The following is a 24786-nucleotide window of genomic DNA, read 5'->3' on the forward strand; positions in this document are numbered from 1 at the left end:
TCAAAGGCAGACGTAGGGAGGTTAAAGTCACCCAGAACTGTGAGGGGTGAGCCATCCTCAGGAAAGGAACTTGTCAAGCTCATTGATGAACTCTCCAAGAGAACCTGGAGGGCAATAAATTATAAGGATGTTATGCTTGAATGGGCTAGTGACTGTGACAGCATGGAATTCAAATGAGGAGATAGACAGATGGGTCAGGGGGAAAAGAGAGAATGTCCACTTGGGAGAGATGAGGATTCCTGTGCCACCGCCGCGCTGACCAGATGCTCTTGGGGTATGCGAGAACACATGATCAGACGAGGAAAGAGCAGTAGGAGTAGTAGTATTTTCTGTGGTAATCCATGTTTCCGTCAGCACCAAGAAGTCGAGGGACTGGAGGGTAGCATAGGCTGAGATGAACTCTGCCTTGTTGGCCGCAGAACGGCAGTTCCAGAGGCTGCCGGAGACCTGGAACTCCACGTGGGTCGTGCGCGCAGGGACCACCAGATTAGAGTGGCAGCAGCCATGCGGTGTGAAGCGTTTGTATGGACTGTGCAGAGAGGAGAGAACAGGGATAGACAGACACATAATTGACAGGCTACAGAAAAGGCTACAATAATACAAAAGAGATCGGAATAAAATTAACTAAACATCTGGGGAAGCGAGAGAGCGGGGCCTCCCTCACTTACCTTTCACTGAAACACTCAAATAAAACTCCCAACTTACACTTTAGAAATTATAATTGTTGTAAACTACAGCGGTTCAATGTTTTCTAGGAATAGACTCTAACTTCGTTTATTCAGCTAGCTAATTTGGTACAGTATTCTTCCGTGAAAACCGCCCAGGGCACCGTATCCTATGACGCCATAGTTAACTAGCATGCTAGCATCCAATAACACACGGTTTAGCACCAATACTTGGTTACAACAAACTACCAATAGTGTGTTAACACACTAAACAGATCCTTCGTGTCCGTGTCTAGTTCCTTTCATAATGCAGAAATAATTAAACGTTGGCTAGCTAGCACAAAGTCAGTCATGCTAGCTACACATCTCGAATGTTCAGAAAGTGAAGTTTTACGTTGCAAAATTCTCATTGACTAAAATTATATTGTATTTAGACGCTACAGTACTGCTAGCTGGTAGTGTTGGCTAGCTAGCAATGGCTGCGCTGTTGACTTTGTTTGAAAAACGGCGTCGCTGCGAACGAATGTAGCTGGCTAGCTAACCTCGATAGTTTCTCTATACTACACCTTTATCTTTGATACAAAGACAACTATGTAGCTAGCTAACATTACACTAATCAAATCGTTCCATTGTAATGTAATGTGTGTCATATTATCTGCGGAGCGAAGTACAACATGACTACTCACTCCAACTCCAACCCCCTCAGTCTTCACTAGGTCCTTTGCTGTTGTTCTGGGATTGATTTTAACTTTTCGCACCAAAGTACATTCATCTCTAGGAGACAGAACGCGTCTCCTTCATGAGCGGTATGACGGCTGCGTGGTCCCATGGTGTTTATACTTGCGTACTATTGTTTGTACAGATGAACGTAGTACCTTCAGGCGTTTGGAAATTGCTCCCAAGGATGAACCAAACTTGTGGAGGTCTATCAGGTCTTGGCTGATTTCTTTTGATTTTCCCATGATGTCAAGCAAAGAGGCACTGAGTTTGAAGGTAGGCCTTGAAATACATCCACAGGTACACCTCCAATTGACTCAAATGATGTCAATTAGCCTATCAGAAGCTTCTAAAGCCATGACATCATTTTCTGGAATTTTCCAAGCTGTTTAAAGGCACAGTCAACTTAGTGTATGTAAACTTTTGACCCACTGGAATTGTGATACAGTGAATTTTAAGTGAAAAATTACTTGTGTCATGCACAAAGTAGATGTCCTAACCGACTTGCCAAAACTATAGTTTGTTAACAAGACATTTGTGGAGTAGTTTTAATGACTCCAACCTAAGTGTATGTAAACTTCCGACTTCAACTGTATGTGTGGGCATGTATCTATCATGGAAACAGTATTATGTTTGTTCTGGGCTCCCCTCATTTGACATACATTGGCAAACTATCCTCCGGACAAGCCGCACAAGGAAACATCATGATGAGTCTATGTGAACCACTGGGGATAGTTGATGTGAACAATGTCCAGGTTTTCTCTACCCTGGTGAACCTCAGTCATGTCTATGGTGGTGGGTAGCGATGTCTCCTGGAAAGGCCTCCACTGTCTGTACTGGCAGGAAGAGCCCCAGTGCCCAGTGGGAGCCAAACACATCACTCAGGTTGTCCCTCCAGGAGCAGCGGCTCTCCACCAGCTGGCCTCATTTAATCTGGCAGTAGGTCTGCCCCTGCGCCACCAGCAGCACCTGCTGACAGCAGAACCATGCACACACCAGGCCGATGCCCAGCCACACGTACAGAATCAGCACCAGGAAGAACTGCAGACCTGAGATAACTCCTGATGGGAAGGGGGTTGGTGAAGAAAGAAGAGCAGTTCATAAACTGAATATCCTTAACATAAATGTAAAAGTGATGTATGGTAAACCCACCTAGGAAGAAGTAGCCAAAAAAAAGGATTTTCCTTTACTATGTTATGTTTACCCCTGAGTCCAGGTTGCACCTGTTAGTGTGGATGCGGCCATCAGGATAAATAGAAGATAACCTAACCTTATGGTGGCATGTGCTGTCAAAGCATTTTGTTGGCAATACTGCATTTAAATGGCCACGATATTATGTGATCTGCTCTCTGTTCTCGACATAAGTCATTGTCACATGGTGTTTCTGTCAATGTAACCTTTGACAATATTTGACATAGCTTTCTAATGTGACTGGACATCTTTAGCCTACTAGGCTACACATTGACAGCGCAGATCTGTCACAAAAATAATTATCCAGTAGATGGCGATGATGCTTCTTCAATGATTATTCAACTTCCCCGAGTTTGACAGTGGTCTAAGCATGAAACGATGCATGTAAAACGTTAACTTTCCAAACATACATACAGACCGTAGCTTTAGCTTATAATTGTAGGCTACACTAATAGGATATGGCTCCATATTAATTAAAACCGACTTCTTAAATACAGGCCAATGTCATATCATATTAAAACGTGTAGGCTAATAGACCCGCTATTGCACAATTTCATTAAGGTGTGAAAAAAGTGGACAGTCATAGCCTATAATATTGAATATACCTCCATGTAGAAATGCAATCAAAACAATTAAAGTATATGCTAAACCACGTCCGTTCCCTTATCTTGTCCAGGTGTCTAATTTACAGACGGCCCCTGAACAGGGGGGAGTTGTCTCTATATTTAGAAGAGTTCAGACCACTCTAGCGACACATTTTCAAAAAACCGACTAGCGACAAATCTAGCGACTTTTTCTGGTGTTATTGGAGACTTTTGGATACTCTGACGTGAAAGCACGTATCGTTGTTACTCCTCTCAACGAGCAGCGTGTGCTTTGTTACCACAGTCCCAAAGCGCTCACAGGCGGCCCAGTCCTCGCGCAGCAGTCCCTCCCAGCTGCAGTCAGAGCAGGTGATGTTCACCGCTCCTTATCCAGACTGCAAAGGAATCGCACATGCCGGAAGCCGCCTGCTGGCTGATCCCGCCCTGGCTTACATTCAGGGCGGGATGTAAATGTGGGGTGTTTTTTACTCACCTTTTGTCTCTCCCACAACGTTATTCCTCTCTCCTACAGCATCCATCACAATTACATGCACATGGCCAATTATGCAAATTAGGTGATGACATCATTTAGCGACTTTTAGGACAGCCAATAGCTACTTTCCTTACTGCTGATTTGTCAACACTGGTTCCTGCTCTTGTTTCTTGGTGCTGATGCAAAATAAGCAGCAGCAATTCAGCATACATCCCGACCAGACGCCAGCGATAAGGAGGAGCATTTGAGAGGTGAGCCACATATTCTTTGGGAATGTTATTCAATTTATGCCTTATGTGCAAGCTAATTCTATTAGGCGGCTGATTTCGGTGAAGTTATACAGCTTTAAAAAAGTGGGCGGATTGACTGTGTTTTCATAGTAGCCTACTGCAGTGAACAAAAACAACGGGTATCAGACGGAAAGGTGAAAACCCTGTCTCTCCTCATATGCATGCTAGGAAAATCCACATTTCCCTAAAAGGTTTGATAAGCAGCATTGGAGAATTGATGTTGGAGACATCAATCAATATGTAGGTTATTGGTTCATTCGAATAACTTGTTGTAGTGACTCGGCCTGTTAGGTGAACACTCTTGTCTTAAATGACCTATTTACTTATGTTGCTTGTCTGTCGATCAAGATCATTTAATATTGTTGTGCAGCATTCTGTCCGTGAGTGCGACACTGTAGGTACGTTGCAGAGCTTTACACTCTGACAAACACACCCTTCACCATACCGCACACCCGGGCGCGTTGTTTTTGATTACTGCCCATGTACTGCCTGCACAGTTTGTCACTCTCTGCCCACTTTGGATACATTTAAGTTAAAAGCTATAGCCTAATGAATAAAATCAGCATCGGGTACATCAGCTGCTTCTAAGATGTCTGATAAATGTGGTTTAGTTTAGATTGCAGTAACATTGGTATAACAATGTCAATCACCAGTGGGATATGAACTCAAACGTTACCAATCCCCAAAGCGCCATGCCAATTGCTACTCTGCCTTGAAAATGATTTGATGCTTGCAGTAACACACGTGGCACTGTGGCTTACAGACAGGGCATTTCTAGGATTTGAAGACATTTGGGGTTTAGCCCAAAGCCTGTAGGGGAGTTCGGGGGCATTTTTCCCCTGGGAAAAAAAAAGAAGGAATTTCAACAGCTAAATGCATGAATTTGATGCACTTTGAGATGAACATTGAGAGAGAGTTTTCTGGGAACCTGCATCTTCCCACCTGCCACAGCAGACACTGGCAGTACTCAATTACGGTTGCTACTGTGGGTCTCTCTCTAATCCCTACTCTGGCACATATACATCTACAGTGTATTGCCAAAAACCACTCAACAACTACAAATATCGACTCTGACCTGTCCAATGAGCCAAACTGATTAAAGAATCCCACAGTACCCACACACACTCTCTCTCACACACACACACACACACACACAAACTGTGCAGTAATTAGAATCCATACAGCAGCTTTAAGTGATAAAGTTTACTGTGTGCTCACCCCTCCTCTGCCACTCTCCATCGCTTTCTGTGTCGTCTTTCTCTCTCGTCTGCTCTCTTTCACCCTCCTCTTGTCCTGTCCTGGTTGTAAAAAGTGTAAAAGAAACAATTGTTTTAGTAGTAATTTCACAGGCTTTTTCCACCTCACATGTAAATTATTTGTAAACCATGTTTTACTTCTTCACTGTCTGTATTTCACCTGTTATAATTTGTGCAAATAAATACAACTAATTAGAATCTATAGAGCAGATTGAAGTGATACAGTCTACTGTGTGCTCATCCCACCTCGGTTCTCTGTCCATCTGCCCTCTTCTATCACTTTCTGTGTCTTGTCTGTTGCTGTCTGTCTTTTCTGTTGCTGTCTCAGGTTCTTGTTTCTTACTGTCTCCTTTGTCTATCCTCTTCTGTTATGGCCTGTTCTGTTCTTCTGGTGTCTCCAACATATCCTATTGTTCTGTTGCTGTCTGGTGTCGCACTCCATCTACTCTTCTGTTACTGTCTCTGTGTCTTGTAATCCAACACGGTCAAGGGGATACTGGGGTAGCTTAACTTGTTTTTGGCATGTGTCTGGGTCACCTAAATCCTCCTCTTCCCTACCATTTGCCCCTGACTGCTGCAGTTCTAAGTGCTCCACTGGCCTGCTCTTCTCATCTGTCCTCCTTGGCTCATCTGAAAGGTAGCAAGATAGAGGTGCAACATGTAATTAGTTGAGTTTTAAAGGGCAACTGCACTTCCTGATTTGGCCTCGTTTTAGATTTGGTTCATTAATAAATGCTATGACTGAATTCAACTGTGAGTTAATTTCGGGGTGTGGTGTGATGTGTGTGTGTGTGTTCGCTCGCTGGTGGGAAGAGTTAGCCAAATTATTTAGGTAATTAGCTTCAGCCGGCTGGTGTGCGACCTGACTTTGACTTTGCATAGCCCATCTCCGAAGCTAGTTAAGGACCGTCAATAAATTATACGATGTAAATGAGACAATATTTTCATGTTGCACACCTTTTTAGTTTTCTCATTAAATGCTTTCGATATTTGTATATGCATTTCTACAATTTATAGTTTGAGGGTTTTAAGTCATTGAACTTTAACATATTGTCCCATGTACATTGTGTAATTGACGATGGTCCCTAACTAGCCCCATAGGGATATCTAAATGTATCACAGGCATTACGATCTGGTTGCGTGCAGCTGCACTCCGAATTGATGATTACTTGTGTGCTGCCAGCTGTGGGAATGTGGGCAGGATTGAAACAAAACCAACCTTCATTTATGTTGTCATGCAGTCACTGCCACAAGTCTCACAAAACTCAGTTTTAGACGAGACTGACTTTAAGACCAAAATTATCCTATTTAAACTCTGTAGTCAATTTTGACAGAATACATTTTTCTGACTCATATCGATGCCACATAGGCTGTTTTCTAAATGAGAAGTTGGTTTTTAGAGGCAGTTGCTCTTTAAAGTTACTGTATACTGACACCAGTGGAGGCTACTGAGGGGAGGACGGCTCATAATAACAGCTTGGAAAATTCCAGAAAATGATGTCATAGCTTTAGAAGCTTCTGATAGGCTAATTGACATCATTTTGAGTCAATTGGAGGTGTACCTGTGGATGTATTTCAAGGCCTACCTTCAAACTCAGTGCCTCTTTGCTTGACATCATGGGAAATGAAAAGAAATCAGCCAAGACCTCAGAAAAACATTTGTAGACCTCCACAAGTCTGGTTCATCCTTGGGAGCAATTTCCAAACGCCTGAAGGTACCACGTTCATCTGTACAAACAATAGTACGCAAGTATAAACACCATGGGACCACGCAGCCGTCATACCGCTCAGGAAGGAGACGCGTTCTGTCTCCTAGAGATGAACGTACTTTGGTGCTAAAAGTGCAAATCAATCCCAGAACAACAGCAAAGGACCTTGTGAAGATGCTGGAGGAAACGGGTACAAAAGTATCTACATCCACAGTCCTATATCGACAGAACCTGAAAGGCCTCTCATGCAAGGAAGAAGCCACTGCTCCTAAACCGTCATAAAAAAGCCAGACTACGGTTTGCAACTGCACATGGGGACAAAGATTGTACTTTTTGGAGAAAAGTCCTCTGGTCTGATTAAACAAAAATAGAACTGTTTGCCCATAATGGCCATCGTTTTGTTTGGAGGAAAAAGGGGAAGGCTTGCAAGCCGAAGAACACCATCACAATCGTGAAGCACGGGGGTGGCAGCATCATGCTGTGGGGGTGCTTTGCTGCAGGAGGGACTGGTGCACTTCACAAAATAGATGGCATCATAAGAAAGGAAAATTATGTGGATATATTGAAGCAACATCTCAAGACATCAGTCAGGAAGTTAAAGCTGGGTCATAAATGGGTCTTCCAAATGGACAATGACCCCAAGCATACTTCCAAAGTTGTGGCAAAATGGCTTAAGGACAACAAAGTCAAGGTATTGGAGTGGCCATCACAAAGCCCTGACCTCAATCCTATAGAAAATGTGTGGGCAGAACTGAAAAAGCGTGTGCGAGCAAGGAAGCCTACAAACCTGACTCAGTTACACCAGCTCTGTCAGGAGGAATGGGCCAAAATTCACCCAACTTATTGTAGGAAGCTTGGGGAAGGCTACCCGAAACGTTTGACCCAAGTTAAACAATTTGAAGGCAATGCTACCAAATACTAATTGAGTGTATGTAAACTTCTGACCCACTGGGAATGTGATGAAATAAATAAAAGCTGAAATAAATCATTCTCTCTACTATTATTCTGACATTTCACATTCTTAAAATAAAGTGGTGATCCTAACTGACCTAAAACAGGGAATTTTTACTAGGATTAGATGTCAGGAATTGTGAAAAACTGAGTTTAAAGGTATTTGGCTAAGGTGTAGGTAAACTTCTGACTTCAACTTTAAGAAGCTACATAGCCCCTAGGCTATATGAATATAAAGAGACATGAGCCCCCAAAAATCTACCTGTACCATGGAATAAGTTATAAGAGCTTTTCATTTCTACCAGCTAATGTGAGATTTTTAGATTACATAACATTTGAGGACACATCATTTACGGGCCTAGCTTTTTCAATGTTTTGTTCACCTACACTCTAACCACAAAGCTGGCCATCTTTACTTGCAGGTTAACATCTGGACAATGCAACAACAATAGAACAAGTAAGTAGATCATGGGGAGAAGCCTGTGATTTGTGGGTTTTACCGCCCAGGTGCACTTAGTGCCTCTAATTGGCTTCATCCATGTAATTCATCTGTCTGCCTGTTACATGGGTGATATGTTTTTTTTATTCTTAGAAGTGATTCCTGTGAGTTGTGTTGATTCCTAACGTTAATGAGATTGTTTGCCATTCCCCTTTTTAAAGATGTCATCATTTGATTGATCATAATCTATTGATGTCTGGCAGATTTTATTTAGACATCGCTGACTAGGAACAGAACTCTATCAACGGAAATGTGTTATGAGGTTGTATCTCCACTGTTTCTTATTCTAATCTCAGACAGTATGTCTAGATGTTTATATAAGTAGCTTCTAATTTTTATAGTAGCATGAATGATCTTCCTTTGTAGCCTACACAACGAGAGCTACTTAAACTGCCAGACTGGCCCTAATGATCAATGGCATAGTCTTTACAGCAAACAGGGTATACACACAGTGACAATGCTCCTTAGGGGGCCTACTGAGCATGTGCAGTGCCGACAGGAAACAGGTGTTCAGTTTGTTGAACAAGGCCTATGTGTGCAGTCATCACCACAGTCACGTTATGGATCACTCAGCCTTCAGTAAGGGGCTGAGAGCGAAGATGCTGCCTTGGCCAGAAAATAGTCCTTTCAGCAGCCATTCTGAGTGTTTGTGCGTTTGTGTATGAGAGAAAGAGTGAGAAGGTAGTAAATCAGGATAAAGCCCCCCTCCACCCCCACACCTAGAATAGGTGGAGCAGCAGATTGTGTCCCATTCGCCTCCTCCAGGCTGGGTCTCTTAAGGACTCCCCCTCTTCCCCCTGTCTCTAGGGACAGATGGACGTTCCTCAGCCTGTGGTCTGCAGACTACCAGAACTGCTCAGGCCTAAACCAACTGTGGAAGGAAATAAACCTGACATAAAAACTAGCTTTATAACAGCCTTTTGCCTTTTCCAATAGAACCTACAGTATTAGCAGAAAGATAGTCTTATGGCTTTAAATTCAATTGCATGACTAATGACAATAAACATAATAGGAGCTATTAGGGCTAGATTTAATCTTCATCACTAGCTGTGTGATGCTGCTCATGCGTATATCACATCCTTCTGTTATCAGAGCTATGCTGCTCCATTGCTTTGATATGGCAATATTCACTCATCTCAATTCTTTAATTCGGGAGGATTATTCCAAGGCTTTACTCTGACCTGTGAAAAGTGAGCGATGTCAAAAACCACCCCTTGGAGTCTTTTGGTGTGAGCTTCAAAATCACTCTTTCATTTCAATTAGTGGGGCTTCAGACCATGTCTGTAGCCTGTGGCGAGTCCTATGGTCTGACAGCATGCCCTGTTTTCATGTCAGCAGGATGTCAATGGCTGGTTGATAGTCCAATGGAGTGGGAATACAGTGGATTGAGAGGGGCTTTTTAAGATGAGCTATTTGAAGGTGGTATTTTTTTTACATGATAGAAAATGCTGAGGAGATTTATCAGAATCGTAATTTGAGGTTTATAACCAAATTCGGAATATTCCTTCCAGATTCCTCATCTTTGTCCTTTATTCATTCTAGTGTATTCATGGCACCAAATACATATCCCATTTTGACATCACCTCAGTGATTGTAGCTTGTCGACAACGAGAATGTGAGAGATATAAGATATGTAAAAGCTCATGCATATTCCACAAGCTCTGGGTAGGTACTTTGAGAATAACCTGATGATAGAGCTGTAGGCTTTTTCAGGGAAAGGAAATAACTCCCTCAACACAAACAAACAGTGGCAGGGCGAAACCGCTTGTCAAACAACACACAGATTCCTGTCGGTGGATTCAAGCACAGCACAGCATCTCTGGACCTACTATTGTTTTATTTATGGTAATTGCAAGCCCTCAGAGAGGGTCCTTTATCCCAGAGTGACTGACAGACAGTTGTCGAGATGACGAAGGCGGTTGAGTCAATTTGAGTTCACACTTTATTTATGATTAATTTCTCTGCCATGGCAGGACTCTTTTCCGCTGGTGACATCTGCTCTCTGAAGCAGGTAACGTTAATTAATCTGGGTCTGACTGAAGGTTTTACTGTCCATGAATCCTTGTCTCTTTATTTTTTAAATCTGCATTTAATACGGTAGGCAATGTCAGATACAGCATACTGTATGGAGTCAGGTGATGATAATTAGTTTATTCTTTGTGTGCAGTATGTATTTGATCTGCCCCCTATCTGCCGCCGAAATGTCTCAGTACTGTTGTTACCTATGGGCTGATCCTTTGCAACATGTAGAGCATTTTTCATTGTCATGTAGAACGATATTTTTGTATCTCTTTAGAAGTGAGATATGCCTTTCATAACTCCCACTGTATATCAGTGCCTTACTTATAAGATATAATGAATATTGATCGAGCAAATCTCCAAAACCTCAGAATCGTTGGCTGCTTTGTGTGAGCATGCTTGAACATAACTCTGTTCATTGTTCTACTTCATTTTATGAGTGAATCAGATCCAAATGACATGCCCATAATAATTCGATATTAAACTGATGAAGGCAGAGTATGGCATTAGTCATGTAAACACCTTATTCTGCTTATCTTAATCGCCGTAAGGTCATAATCGAAGTAAAATACGCAGATTTAAACTCCTGGTTTTCCGAGCAATCTTTCGAATGATTAGGACATGGAGACCGTTTAATCGGTGTTCTGGTGGTGTATTTGATCTGTGCATGTGCCAGCACCGGGAAGCGCAAGCTCCCCTCTTATGCGTGACTGAAAGTATGCATTTTATAAATTGTTTTCACATACAAACTTTATGTCCGAACTCAGAATCAAATAGTAATCTAAAAAATAACATGGTCATTGTGGTAGAATGTTTATTTTGATTGGCAATTTTCTGCATTTATCAAACGTCCCATAAGTAGACAAGATTTTTAGGGAAATCGTACTTCTTGCAAAGCATGTAAACGTTTTAAACAAACTATTATATTAACCTGACTATCCACAATATTTGCATCATTGTGTGCATGTAACCAGTAGTGTGTTCCTCACATGCACTAGCAGCAGCATTGATGAAAAAATCAGCCATGCTAGTTAGCTACAGGGACGGCTTGTTCAATAGGGCGATATGGGCGACGCACTGCCAAACGGGAAAAGGAAGGGATTTTTTTTCTAATCAATTATAAAAAAAAAATATATATATATATATAATTTTTTTTAATAAATTTATAAAAAATTATATCACGGCAACAGCAGTTATCAGTGTTCACGTCTGATCTGCCAGCCACTAAATGTCAAATCAGGCTAAAGTCGTGCTTCAAATGGCCCCGCCCGTTTTTTGGGCGATTTCAGTCAGGTTGAAAATCGCCCAGAAGTCTCTCATAGCCTGTCATGTAAAATTTATTTTTTTCACATTTCAAAGCTTTCAATACATTCTCTATGGGTGTCTGTGTGCATGCACTTACGCGCTTTCGTCATACGTGACGTAACGTTGAACGTAACTAAGACAATGGCGGCTATCAGCGTCTATGTTGCGACCTGCAGTGTGGCGTTATTTTATGTTTTTAATTTGTAGACTTAGTTTACAAACATTCTGCAAACATTCTGCTTTGGACTGATCTTCGGTTTTGGACTGATCTTGTTGATCGTGTACATACCCGCTACGAACGGACTAAATAATGAAAACGCTGCTGGCAGAGAGGTGGAGCCGGCCACCTTCACCCTGGTCAGAGCGGACCGCGATCCTGGTAAGAGAGCGACTGTACCCCGACATTGAACTGCTTTCTGTGTCATTGAACCTTACTATTGTTGATAAAACAAGTTTACTGGAGAACGGAGAAAAAGTAGAGACTTTTGGACAAGGTGGATAATTGTATAATATAAGGCAGTTTATTCAGAGGTAAAGATATCTGCAATCGCGTTCACGGACCCGTTCGTCAAACTCTTAGGGAGCTATAAATCAAGCCCCATTACTTACCATATCAGATAAGAGAAATTGCTGCAGCTACATATATTTTACATCCTGGCCCTACATAGTTCACTATTTGCATCACTTACCAAAATATTACATGTGGTCATATATGCTTGGAAAGTGGAGATGCCATAGAACGTCAAAAAAGTAAACATTGCTGGAGACGCATTGCGTTTGCTAGCGAAGAGATTTGTTGTGGCAAATGAACTTGGGCTGGGAATTGCCAGGAACCTCACGATAAGATATATGCATCAGCATTGCGAGTCTCATGATTCTATACGTATTGCGATTCGATACTGTGATTTTATTGCGCACCATATGTCTGTTGCAGAGGGATCAGAAAGCCATGAGAACGAGTTTTGATCAGTCATGGAAATAAAAGTGCTGAAAACAAATTGGCTCCCAATGTGAAAAGATTGAGAACAAGCTATGAAGGAACAATAATGGTGTTTTGGTGCAGGTACAGCCAACTAGCGCTAAAATATTGCGATATTGTCAATACAGTATATCGTAAAGTATCACTATGTAACTCGATTTCTTTCACCCCAATCCCTCAAATTAACGGTAAATAACTGAATTGTTTGCCCCACATTTAGCTAAGATGATTAGCTAGCCAGCTAAAATGTTTTATTTAGTTAGCAGTCGCATCTACAATAGTTTACTGTCAATAACATGTCTCCAAAAATGACGTGGTGTCTCCAATTGTGTTGACATTTTACAATTGCAATGCGCATCCATGAGTATCCACTTTCTGTAGCTCAGCTGGTAGAGCATGGTGCTTGTAACGCCAAGGTAGTGGGTTCGATCCCGGGACCACCCATACACAAAAATGTATGCACGCATGACTGTAAGTCGCTTTGGATAAAAGCGTCTGCTAAATGGCATATTATTATTTTATTATTATTATTATCTGAAGAGAGCCCCGAAACATTGTGTGCAGACATTTTATGCAATAAATGAAGTAGGTTCAATCTAGTAGTTCTGATCTTCTGATTGGTCCTGATGAGTTAGGCGAGGTCCCCTCCAGGCTACTGTCACTGTTGCATTGGCTCTGAGTCGGGTTCTCTGTCTTCAAATGTTCAGCCTAAGAGAGGGGATTTTTTTTTTGTGTGTTGTGTGTGTGTGTTGTTTAACAGTGATGATGTGTGTGTGTGTGTGTGTTTGTGTGTGTGTGTGTCCTCAGAGCAAGAACTCGTGAGTTGGAAGAACTGAGAGGCCTATGGCGTGGGTGTTGTCCTTGGCCACCTGCTGACAAGGCTGACAAGATAGGACCCTTTTGTCCATTGTTATTGGATAGGAACATAACTTATAACCAGCTCCTGACCTAAATAGATCTTAGCACAACATTTTACTCAACATATCATATTCCATATTCACTATAACAAATATATTTACTACGACATTAGCAAGAACCGCCACATCCTCAGCCGGCTAATCCAGTGTGTGAAGTTTTGCGGAGTGTTTGAGTTAGCTTTGCGAGGCAAAGATGAAACTGAGGGCTCCACCAACCCTGGTAAGCCAACACTTTTGAGATCAGTCAATAAATGCTTCTGGTATTGACTTATATGCTGCCCCTGTCTTCATGTTGTTGCTGGACATATCTTTTTTTAAATGTGTGTAGGTCACCTAAATCATCAGAAAAATTGCCCCTCCTGAGAATTTTTTCAGGAGCCGCCACTGGTTAGCTATGGTGTCTTAGTTAGCTAGCTGAATAAAGTGGGTTGAGTCTATTCCTTTAAACATTGAACCGCTGTGGTTCACAACAATTCTGATTTCTAAAGGTGGAAGTTGGTAGAGTTTTTGTTCGGGTGGTTCAGTGAAACAATTATAGTTGTTAGAAGTAGAAGTTTTTGGTGAGGGAGGCCCTGCTCTCTACTGTCCCAGATGTTTAGTTCATTTCATTCCGATCTCCTCTGCATTATTGTAGCCATTTGCTACAGCCTGTCAACTATGCCTCTGCCTATCCCTGTTCTCTCCTCTCTGCACAGGCTACACAAACGCCCCACACCGCGTGGCTGCTGCCTCTCTAACCTGGTGGTCCCTGCACACACCCCACACCTGGAGTTCCAGGTCTCAGGCAGCCTCTGGAACTGCCGTTCTGCTGCCAACAAAGCTGACTTCATCCCAGCCTATGCTAATCTCCAGTCCCTCGACTTCCTGGCGCTGACGGAAACATGGATTACCACTGAAAACACTGCTACTCCTACTGCTCTCTCCTCGTCTGACCATGTGTTCTCGCATACCCCGAGAGCATCTGGTCAGAGGGGTGGTGGCACAGGAATCCTCATCTCTCCCAAGTGGACATTCTCAATTTTTCCCTAACCCATCTGTCTATCTCCTCATTTGAATTCCATGCTGTCACAGTCACTAGCCCATTTAAGCTTAATATCCTTGTCATCTATCGCCCTCCAGGTTCCCTTGGAGAGTTCATCAATGAGCTTGACGCCTTGATAAGTTCCTTTCCTGAGGATGGCTCACCCCTCACAGTTTTGGGGGATTTCAACCTCCCTATGTCCACATTTGACTCATTTCTCTCTGCCTCCTTCTTTCCACTTCTCTCCTCTTTTGACCTCACCCTCTCACCGTCCCCCCTACTCACAAGGCAGGCAATACGCTTGACCTCATCTTTACTAGATGCTGCTCTTCTACTAATCTCACTGCAACTCCCCTCCATGTCTCCGACCACTACTTTGTTTCCTTTTCTCTCTCGCTCTCCTCCCACACTACTCACTCTGCCCCTACACAGATGGTAATGCGCCGCCGCAACCTTCGCTCTCTCTCTCCCACTACTCTCTCCTCTTCCATCCTATCATCTCTTCCCTCTGCTCAATCCTTCTCCCTCCAATCTCCTGATTCTGCCTCCTCAACCCTCCTCTCCTCCCTTTCTGCATCCTTTGACTCTCTGTGTCCCCTATCCTCCCGGCCGGCTCGGTCCTCCCCTCCAGCTCCGTGGCTTGATGACTCATTGCGAGCTCACAGAACAGAGCTCCGGGCAGCGGAGCGGAAATGGAAGAAAACTAAACTCCCTGCCGACCTGGCATCTTTTCACTCCCTCCTCTCTACATTTTCTTCATCTGTTTCTGCTGCTAAGGCCACTTTCTACCACTCTAAATTCCAAGCATCTGCCTCTAACCCTAGGAAGCTCTTTGCCACATTTTCCTCCCTCCTGAATCCTCCCCCCCCCGCCCTCCCCTCCTCTCTCTCTGTGGATGACTTCGTCAACCACTTTGAAAAGAAGGTTGACGACATTCGATCCTCGTTTGTTAAGTCTAATGACACTGCTGGTCCTACTCACACTGCCCTACCCTATGCTTTGACTTCTTTCTCCCCTCTCTCTCCAGATAAAATCCTGCGACTTGTGACTGCAGGCCGCCCAACAACCTGCCCGCTTGACCCCATCCCCTCCTCTCTTCTCCAGACCATCTCCGGTGACCTTCTCCCCTACCTCACCTCGCTGATCAACTCATCCTTGACCGCTGGCCATGTCCCTTCCGTCTTCAAGAGAGCGAGAGTTGCACCCCTTCTCAAAAAACCAACACTCGATCCCACTGATGTCAACAACTACAGACCAGTATCCCTTCTTTCTTTTCTTTCCAAAACTATTGAGCGTGCCGTCTTTAGCCAACTCTCTTGCTATCTCTCTCAGAATGACCTTCTTGATCCAAACCAGTCAGGTTTCAGGACTGGTCATTCAACTGAGACTGCTCTTCTCTGTGTCACGGAGGCTCTCCCGCACTGCTAAAGCTAACTCTCTCTCCTCTGCTCTTGTCCTTCTAGACCTGTCTGCTGCCTTTGATACTGTGAACCATCAGATCCTCCTCTCCACCCTCTCCGAGCTGGGCATCTCCGGCGCGGCTCACTCCTGGATTGCGTCCTACCTGACCGGTCGCTCCTACCAAGTGGCGTGGCGAGAAGCTGTCTCCGCACCACGTGCTCTCACCACTGGTGTCCCCCAGGGCTCAGTTCTAGGCCCTCTCCTTTTCTCCCTAAACACCAAGTCACTTGGCTCTGTCATATCCTCACATGGCCTCTCCTATCATTGCTACGCTGACGATACACAACTAATCTTCTCCTTTCCCCCTTCTGATAACCAGGTGGCGAATCGCATCTCTGCATGTCTGGCAGACATATCAGTATGGATGACGGATCACCACCTCAAGCTGAACCCCTGGCAAGACGGAGCTGCTCTTCCTCCCGGGGAAGGACTGCCCGTTCCATGATCTCGCCATCACAGTTGACAACTCCGCTGTGTCCTCCTCCCAGAGTGCGAAGAGCCTAGGCGTGACCCTGGACAACACCCTGTCGTTCTCCGCCAACATCAAGGCGGTGACCCGCTCCTGCAGGTTCATGCTCTACAACATTCGGAGAGTACGACCCTGCCTTACACAGGAAGCGGCACAGGTCCTAATCCAGGCACTTGTCATCTCCCGTCTGGACTACTGCAACTCGCTGTTGGCTGGCCTCCCTGCCTGTGCCATTAAACCCCTACAACTCATCCAGAATGCCGCAGCCCGTCTGGTGTTCAACCTTCCCAAGTTCTCTCACGTCACCCCCCTCCTCCGCACACTCCACTGGCTTCCAGTTGAAGCTCGCATCCGCTACAAGACCATGGTGCTTGCCTATGGAGCAGTGAGGGGAACGGCACCTCTGTACCTTCGGGCTCTGATCAGTCCCTACACCCAAACGAGGGCATTGCGTTCATCCACCTCTGGCCTGCTGGCTCCCTTCCTCTGCGGAAGCATAGTTCCCGCTCAGCCCAGTCAAAACTGTTCGCTGCTCTGGCACCCCAATGGTGGAACAAGCTCCCTCACGACGCCAGGACAGCGGAGTCACTCACCACCTTCCGGAGACATTTGAAACCCCACCTCTTTAAGGAATACCTGGGATAGGATAAAGTAATCCTTCTACCCCCCAGTGGTTATCCCACTGGCTATAGGGTGAACGCACCAATTGGTGAGTCGCTCTGGATAAGAGCGTCTGCTAAATGACGTAAATGTGCCCTTGAGCAAGGCACTTTACCCTAATTGCTCCTGTAAGTCGCTCTGGATAAGAGCGTCTGCTAAATGACTAAAATGTAAATGTAAATGTAAATGATTACAACCCACCCCAACTGAAAATTGCTTTCAATCAGGATCCTGAGGTAAAAACATGGACTAGGCCGGCCTCCAATTGGCCTTTGTAACACAATGTGCTGTTTGCTGGCTTGATTGTGTTTCACAATTACCTATTGAAGGAGTACTCTAATTTGGATGACACAGCTGTTGATCAGAGATGCAGATACTGGATTTCAGTAAATTATTTGACTGAACTGGTTGTGAATAATGGGTAAAAGCAGGTCCATTGAACTGTTTGCTTTGCAGGTTTAGTGTTACCCAGATTGACCTTTTCAGGGTTTGTTTGTATAAAGTATTTTTCTGAGCATCAGGGCAGCAAAACCTCAGTCGAGCACACACACACACACACACACACACACACACACACACACACACACACACACACATCCACCCACCTCAGCTGTTTTTCTGGTGCATTGAGCAGATTAGCTGGCCTGAGCTAGCATTGCTCTTTGTAAATTGCCCCTTTTTCTGCCTCTTCGCCTTAAAATTAGGTTTAAGGATCAGCTCTTTGCCCATCCACTGTTTGATGCTCTGGCCAGTGGAGCCTCTGTTCCTGGTACTGCCTGCCAGCAAGCCACTCATGGGAGAGAGGCGCTTCTACAGCCAGAGCCAAAATCCAGATTCGAATCTGCTGCATTGGCTCATTGTTCTTATTCAGGAATGAGGATCAGAGGAACGATCAGCAAGCCCAAGGCTCTGATATTCCCACTGCAGGCAACATAATCGGAAGGACTTTTAGGAAGAGGAGGAGGAGAAACGTTAGTGTTTGTACATTTTATTTGATTGCCTTTTTTAAAACCAGGCTGCCATTTTAGAGGTAGGAATCATAAGTGAGTGTGTGGGTGTTTGTTTGTGAGGAAATGTGTGTGTGCGTACGTGAGTGTGAGAAATCGAGAGAGAGAGACTTTGTGAGGTGGGGGGTGTAGTACTGTACAATACAGTGTAGCGTATTCTGCTGAGTCGTGTTGCTTGAGACTGAAGTTGGTTGTAGTGCCCCATGACCTGACACAGTGGGTAGCCCACAGCATCCTGCCCTGCAGTGTGGAGCTTCTGTACAGTACAGTAGATGAGTCACACTGTTCACATCAGGAACAGGATCCAACTCAGCCCTCTGATGATGAAAGACTCCGGAGGGATGCTATAGCTAGCAAGGAGTGACTATGGAGGAAGGGGAGGGACATCTCAGTGAGCCGATGCAGGTCTGTCTGAACTACAGTATGTTAAGCTCTTATTTGTTGGAGTATCTCTACCTTAGATTGTCGGGCTGTTTACCTGTGTATTGTATACCTCTATTGTATATCTCTCCCTGTGCACATCCGTTCAGTTTTGTGGTCTACACTTGCTCACTAAGTGATGCAGTCACATTGCTGTCTTTAGTGAATGCTTAATGGTTATGTTTAATTTATGTAATATTCACCATCCTCTCTATCCATATCATTTAATCTATAACTAGTATGAAAGAGCATCACCATTCTACACTAAAGTAATGAAAATATAATTGTATGACATGTCATGCAAGTCTCTCTTGTGCTTTTGGTTACTGATCAATTGGACCACATTGGGGCATTTGTTTTATTCCATCATTGTGTTTGTGTTTGCATAAACAGCAGTGTTCATGGTTGGATTACTGTATCTCTGGCAGTATTGCTTGTTGGAAGAGAGCTTTTGCTTCAAGTCTGTAGTAAGCTTATTTTTGAATGTGCAAGGCTGTACTGTAGTTAAGTGGTTATAACTCTTATTGGAAGGGAACCCTTGTTTAAAAGATAAGGAAAACGGCATGCTGGGACAGTGAGGATGGCAAACTCGATCACTAGTGTAGAAACACATCTCCTCAGAGACACCATGTTGGGTCTGATTTGGTCTTGTATCCATGGGGACTTACCTCCCAGTGTAGAAACACATCTCCTCAGAGACACCATGTTGGGTCTGATTTGGTCCTGTATCCATGGGGACTTCCCTCCCAGTGTTGTCCTCAGGGAAACCCAGATGCTGTGGGCGGCAGACAGTTGCTGCACAATGATCTGAAACCAATCTCTTCACAGATGGCTCTCTACATATGAGCCCAGTGGGAAATATATGCCTAGTGGTTTTATAGCTTGAATGTATTTTCAAATCTCCATTCATGTAGCCATGTCCCAGTCTGATTTTTGCCTCTGCTAGCAGTTCATCAGGTCGCCCACTGATGCCTGCAGGAAATACCTGCTTGTTGCTCCAGCTCTCCATCTGCACAGCACCTTTAAATGAAAACATAACCTTGTTCAACATGTCTCCTACTCAGGTCTAAGTATTAGTTTGCAGTACAGTAAGGTTCAGATAGGGCTCAGATTATATTGACTTTACTGTGGCAATTTGCTCAGTGAAAAGTGTATACAAATATTGTAGAGCTAAGAGATGGTCTTGTATTGATTGGTCAGAGAGCTTGGGCGTGTACGTAGCTGCAGTTAGCTTGCTCAGACCCTGACTGAGGCCACAGCAGCGTGAGTGATGTTCTTGTCTGTGTTCTCATACATACCCAGGGAAATCCACAGATACCGGCAATAAACTCTGAACCTCAGCAAGCTGCTCTTGGATCAGTTGAGTACACAGTGAAAAGCCACTAAGCTACGTAGTATCATGAATTGCTTCATGTTTACAGTACCAATTTACTGTACATCACCTCACTTATTGGAAGCAGTGTAGTGGTGCATACTCTGTAATCAATATGTTCCTGCTCCTGTGGTCAAACTGTTAATCTCCTGATCATGATTTGTGGTTCTTTAATACGTCTTTCTGTTGAGAATGAAGCTGTATCTGTAGGCTACCCCACTCAACTGTTCACAGCAGCCAGGCTATGTGACCTGTCCACTTCCTGTCTGTCTGTGGGCCAGTGAAGATTGACGGCTGCTTGTTATCTCCACATGGAGCTCCAGTCCACTGCTGCTCTGCATTCACACGGCTTTATAGAGACCATCCATGGCTTTTTAATAGACCTTCATGACTTCCTCCTACTCAGCTCATGGTGAAAGCCTCAAGCTTGTGATACTAGGACTGCCATCACTCTGCCATAGTGTGCTGACAAGACCAGGCAATATCATTACTGCTTGCTAATCACTCTGTGGGCGTTTCCCCAGTCATAAATGTCATGATTGACTGTTGATGAGGTGAAAAATAGCGGAGGCACACATTAAACCTATCATAGTTTTTAAGATCTACTATAACCAGAATGTTTGATTTACGGCATAGTTTTCTCTGAGAGAGGAACAATAATAAGCCTAGGTATGATGAAAATGGGTTTTATCACTGGGAAGATACTTCATATGATGGCTTTGCTGTTTAGTAAGACATCCAGGCTATTGGATATGCACACTTACTGCAATATCCCAAAGGAGAGATGACTCTAGAGAGGGCGTTGGGTTACAGTTACAGGAGTCACTTCTTGTTTAAATATGGGGGGGGGGGGGTATTGCTCTGGAATCAGACTAACAAATAGGCCTTTGTATTGGGGTGAATGGAAAGGACAAACTACTATGGCAACAAGCGACATGAAGGAAGCACACGCCAAACATTATCTAATTGGATTGATGGAAGCTATTGGTTTTCTCTGTGTCCTTTGTGACCTCCAGATTAAATGTGTTGTGAGTAGGCACACAGACCAAGGCCAAGGCCATATCACTTGGGCCTGAAGGCATTGGAGGGATCCTCTTTGTGCCTGTACAGACAAAGGCTGAGAGTGGCCCATAGGGAATCCATACTGTAGTCCTATTTTATTAGTATTTTTATTAGTTGTATGTACAGGATACACATGGTATTCACCGTCCAACTAAATGCTTACTTGTAGTTTCCTTCTGGACAATGCAACAACAATGAGCAATAATACAAGATAAGAATATGAACATAAAGTAAATGTCTCAGTAGAATAGAATAAACATTTTAGCATAAGTATAATACAGGAAGGCACAATTTATAGTCCAATATTTACACGTGTATCAGAGAAAGGGGGGGATTGGGGGGCAAGTGTTTAAATTGTGCAGTATAAGCAATAGTAAATAAGAGTCTGGTAGCAGCAATTGGGATGTGTGTAGCATTAATATTGTATATTAGAGAGCAGCATGTCATTGTCAAGGCCAGTCGATTAACAGTACAATGTTTGAAAAGTATATTTTTGCTGTTTTCAGTAATATTGACTGAGTGAAATTGGCGGGCCTGTTTGATAGAGATTGAGTATTTACATCAAAAGCAAGGCGTTGAAAAATTGCATACCGTTTAATACTAATCACTTGACTGTTTCTCTCTTCTCAGCTGTGGTTGTTTGACTTCAGTCCCTGAGACGTAGGCCTAGGCTCACTCATGGAGGACTTTGTGATGAGGGCGCCCCCTCTGGATGAGAGGGATATGGAGCTGGATGTGCTGGGCTTCCTGGACTCTCTGGGGGAGGACAACAGCACTGCAGCAGAGAGATGCTACCGCTCCCACTCCCGCAGCAGTGTGCTGCAAGGCCTACCCTTTGGAGGGGTGCCCACGGTCCTCGCCATTAATGTTATCCTGTGGATGGTATGTTGCTGACACAGATACACACACGACAATCTCAACCTTTCATCTCATCTCTGATGCCATGGAGACATTTTCCCCATAGACTTCCTTCACGTTTTAGTATCCTGTTAGAACACGTTCTTATCCTTCCCAGATGGAGGAAGTGGTATGATACGACAAGAAAGCTGCTAAAAAGCTAAACCTCTATCTTGACATCTCTTACTCTACCTACAAGCCTTCACATTCATATGCACATGATGCATAGACTGTACTCATTCTCCTCCTCTGTCAACATGCGTTGACTGTTTATAAATATGCAGAAGTGTTACCCTCCCCACCCCAGGATAATAATAGATATCAGATTAGTGAATGGACACCTCCTCTGTTCCACTGTCAGTTCTTGTCAAGGTAGATTTCCTCTCTGTTTATCAGTCTGTCTACCAGCCCTGTTTAATTGACTCACTGTGATTGTTCCCTGGTTGTCAGGACAGCACAGAAGGTTAATAGCAGTGTCTTAATGACGGGTCCAAATTAAGTCAACTAGATTACCCCCATGTGACGGCAGCATGCCTCTGCACCAATCAGAACTTCACACAGAACAATCATCTGTGGTGCATCAGCGGAACATGGACACCCACGCAGGGACAAGGAATAGAAGACAATAGAGACAGGCAGAGAGAAAGAGAGAGAGAAACGAAGGGATATCATGCAGAGTTTGCGAATTGCATTTGGCTATGAAAGTAAAAGCAGAATTTATTATTAATCTCATCACAGCTTAGTCCAATACTTTGTTAAACATTGTCCTGATTACCCATGCATGGCTTTAGACCATTAGGAAATGTATTATTCAACCTCTTTAATGAGAGAGCTTGCTTTTCTCAGAACAACATAATACTCATCCTTAACCAGTACCCAAGATCTCATCTAACCAGTAGATGATTTACAGTGCATTCGGAAAGTATTCAGACCCCTTGACTTTTTGTTACGTTAAAGCCTTATTCTAAAACGGATTAAATTTGTTTTTTTCCTCATCAATCTACACACAATATCCCATAATGACAAAGCAAAAAAAAGGATTTTACATTTTTTGCAAATTTATACAAAATATAAAAAGGAAATATCACATTTACGTAAGTATTCAGACCCTTTACTCAGTACTTTATTGAAGCGCCTTTGGCAGAGATTACAGCCTCGAATGTTCTGTGAATAGACCCCTGTCCCCTGATCTCAAACACACAGGAAGAGGGAACCAGGGAATGATTATGAAGGAGAGAATGTGTTGGAGAGCACATCATACACTGTATGGAAAAAACATAATTATCTCTCATTTTACACTATCCTGTGGAATAGATCTATAAAATGAATAGTGTCGGGTATACAGTGCCTTCGGAAAGTATTCAGACCCGTTGACTTTTTCCACATTTTGTTAGGTCACAGCCTTATTCTAAAATTGATTAAATCGTTTTTTTCCATCAATCTACAAACAATACTCCATAATGACAAAGCAAAAACTTGTTTTTATACATTTTTGCTACAGAAAACAGAAATATCACATTTACATAAGTATTCAGACCCTTTACTCAGTACTTTGTTGAAGCACCTTTGGCAGAGATTACAGCCTCGAGTCTTCTTGGGTATGACGCTACAAGCTTGGCACACCTGTATTTTGGGAGTTTCTCCCATTCTTCTCTGCAGATCTTCTCAAGCTCTGTAAGGTTGGATGGGGAGCGTCGCTGCACAACTATTTTCAGGTCTCTCCAGAGATGTTCTATCGGGTTCAGGTCCGGGCTTTGGCTGGGCCACTCAAGGACATTCAGAGACTTGTCCCGAAGCCACTCATGCGTTGTCTTGGCTGTGTGCTTAGGGACTGGGAGACTAGTCAGGATCGAGGCAAAGATGAACAGAACAAAGTACAGAGAGATCCTTGATGAAAACCTGCTCCAGAGCGCTCAGGACCTCAGACTGGGGCGAAGGTTCACCTTCCAACAGGACAACGACCCTAAGCACACATGCACTCCCCATCCAACCTGACAGAGCTTGAGAGGATCTGCAGAGAAGAATGGGAGAAACTCCCAAAATACAGGTGTGCCAAGCTTGTAGCGTCATACCCAAGAAGACTTGAGGCTGTAATCGCTGCCAAAGGTGCTTCAACAAAGTACTGAGTAAAGGGTCTGAATACTTATGTATTTCTTTTGTGCACAAATTTCTAGAAACCAGTTTTTGCTTTGTCATTATGGGGTATTGTGTGTAGATTGAGGAAAATAAACAATTTAATCAATTTTAGAATAAGGCTGTAACCTAACAAAATTTGGAAAAAGTCAATGGGTCTGAATTCTTTCATAAGGCACTGTATACCTGACGCCATGGGCGGTGTGTTCAATAGGGCGATATGGGCGACGCACTGCCAAACGGGAAAAGGAAGGGATTTTTTTTCTAATCAATTATATCACGGCAACAGCAGTTATCAGTGTTCACGTCTGATCTGCCAGCCACTAAATGTCAAATCAGGCTAAAGTCGTGCTTCAAATGGCCCCGCCCGTTTTTGGGGCGATTTCAGTCAAGTTGAAAATCGCCCAGAAGTCTCTCATAGCCTGTCATGTAAAATCTATTTTTTTCAAATTTCAAAGCTTTCAATACATTCTCTATGGGTGTCTGTGGGCATGCACTTACGCTTTCGTCATACGTGAGCGTAACCATGAAACGTAACTAAGACAATGGCGGCTAGCAGCGTCTCTGTTGCGACCTGCAGTGTGGCGTTATTTTATGTTTTTAATTTGTAGACTTAGTTTACAAACATTCTGCAAACATTCTGCTTTGAACTGATCTTTCGGTTTTGGACTGATCTTGTTGATCGTGTACATACCCGCTACGAACGGAC

General features: G+C 43.7%; 1 protein-coding gene across 2 annotated transcripts in view; it reads left to right on the top strand.

The window, feature by feature from the left end:
* Nucleotides 1-3804: 3804 nt before the first annotated feature.
* LOC121539299 (calcium permeable stress-gated cation channel 1-like) overlaps nucleotides 3805-24786 on the top strand; it is a 40548-nt gene continuing 19566 nt past the window's right edge. The window contains exons 1-3 of one of the 2 annotated variants that reach the window (XM_045207485.1): nucleotides 3830-3901; nucleotides 8279-8313; nucleotides 21678-21929. In XM_045207485.1, coding sequence (XP_045063420.1) covers nucleotides 21726-21929 — 204 coding nt within the window. In that variant the 5' untranslated portion in view covers nucleotides 3830-3901; nucleotides 8279-8313; nucleotides 21678-21725. Of the gene's footprint in view, nucleotides 3902-8278; nucleotides 8314-21677; nucleotides 21930-24786 lie in introns of both variants that reach the window. The other variant, XM_045207484.1, reaches the window with a different exon arrangement.

The sequence above is a fragment of the Coregonus clupeaformis genome, chromosome 25, assembly GCF_020615455.1.
Source record: "Coregonus clupeaformis isolate EN_2021a chromosome 25, ASM2061545v1, whole genome shotgun sequence".
NCBI classification, from domain to species: Eukaryota; Metazoa; Chordata; class Actinopteri; order Salmoniformes; family Salmonidae; genus Coregonus; species Coregonus clupeaformis.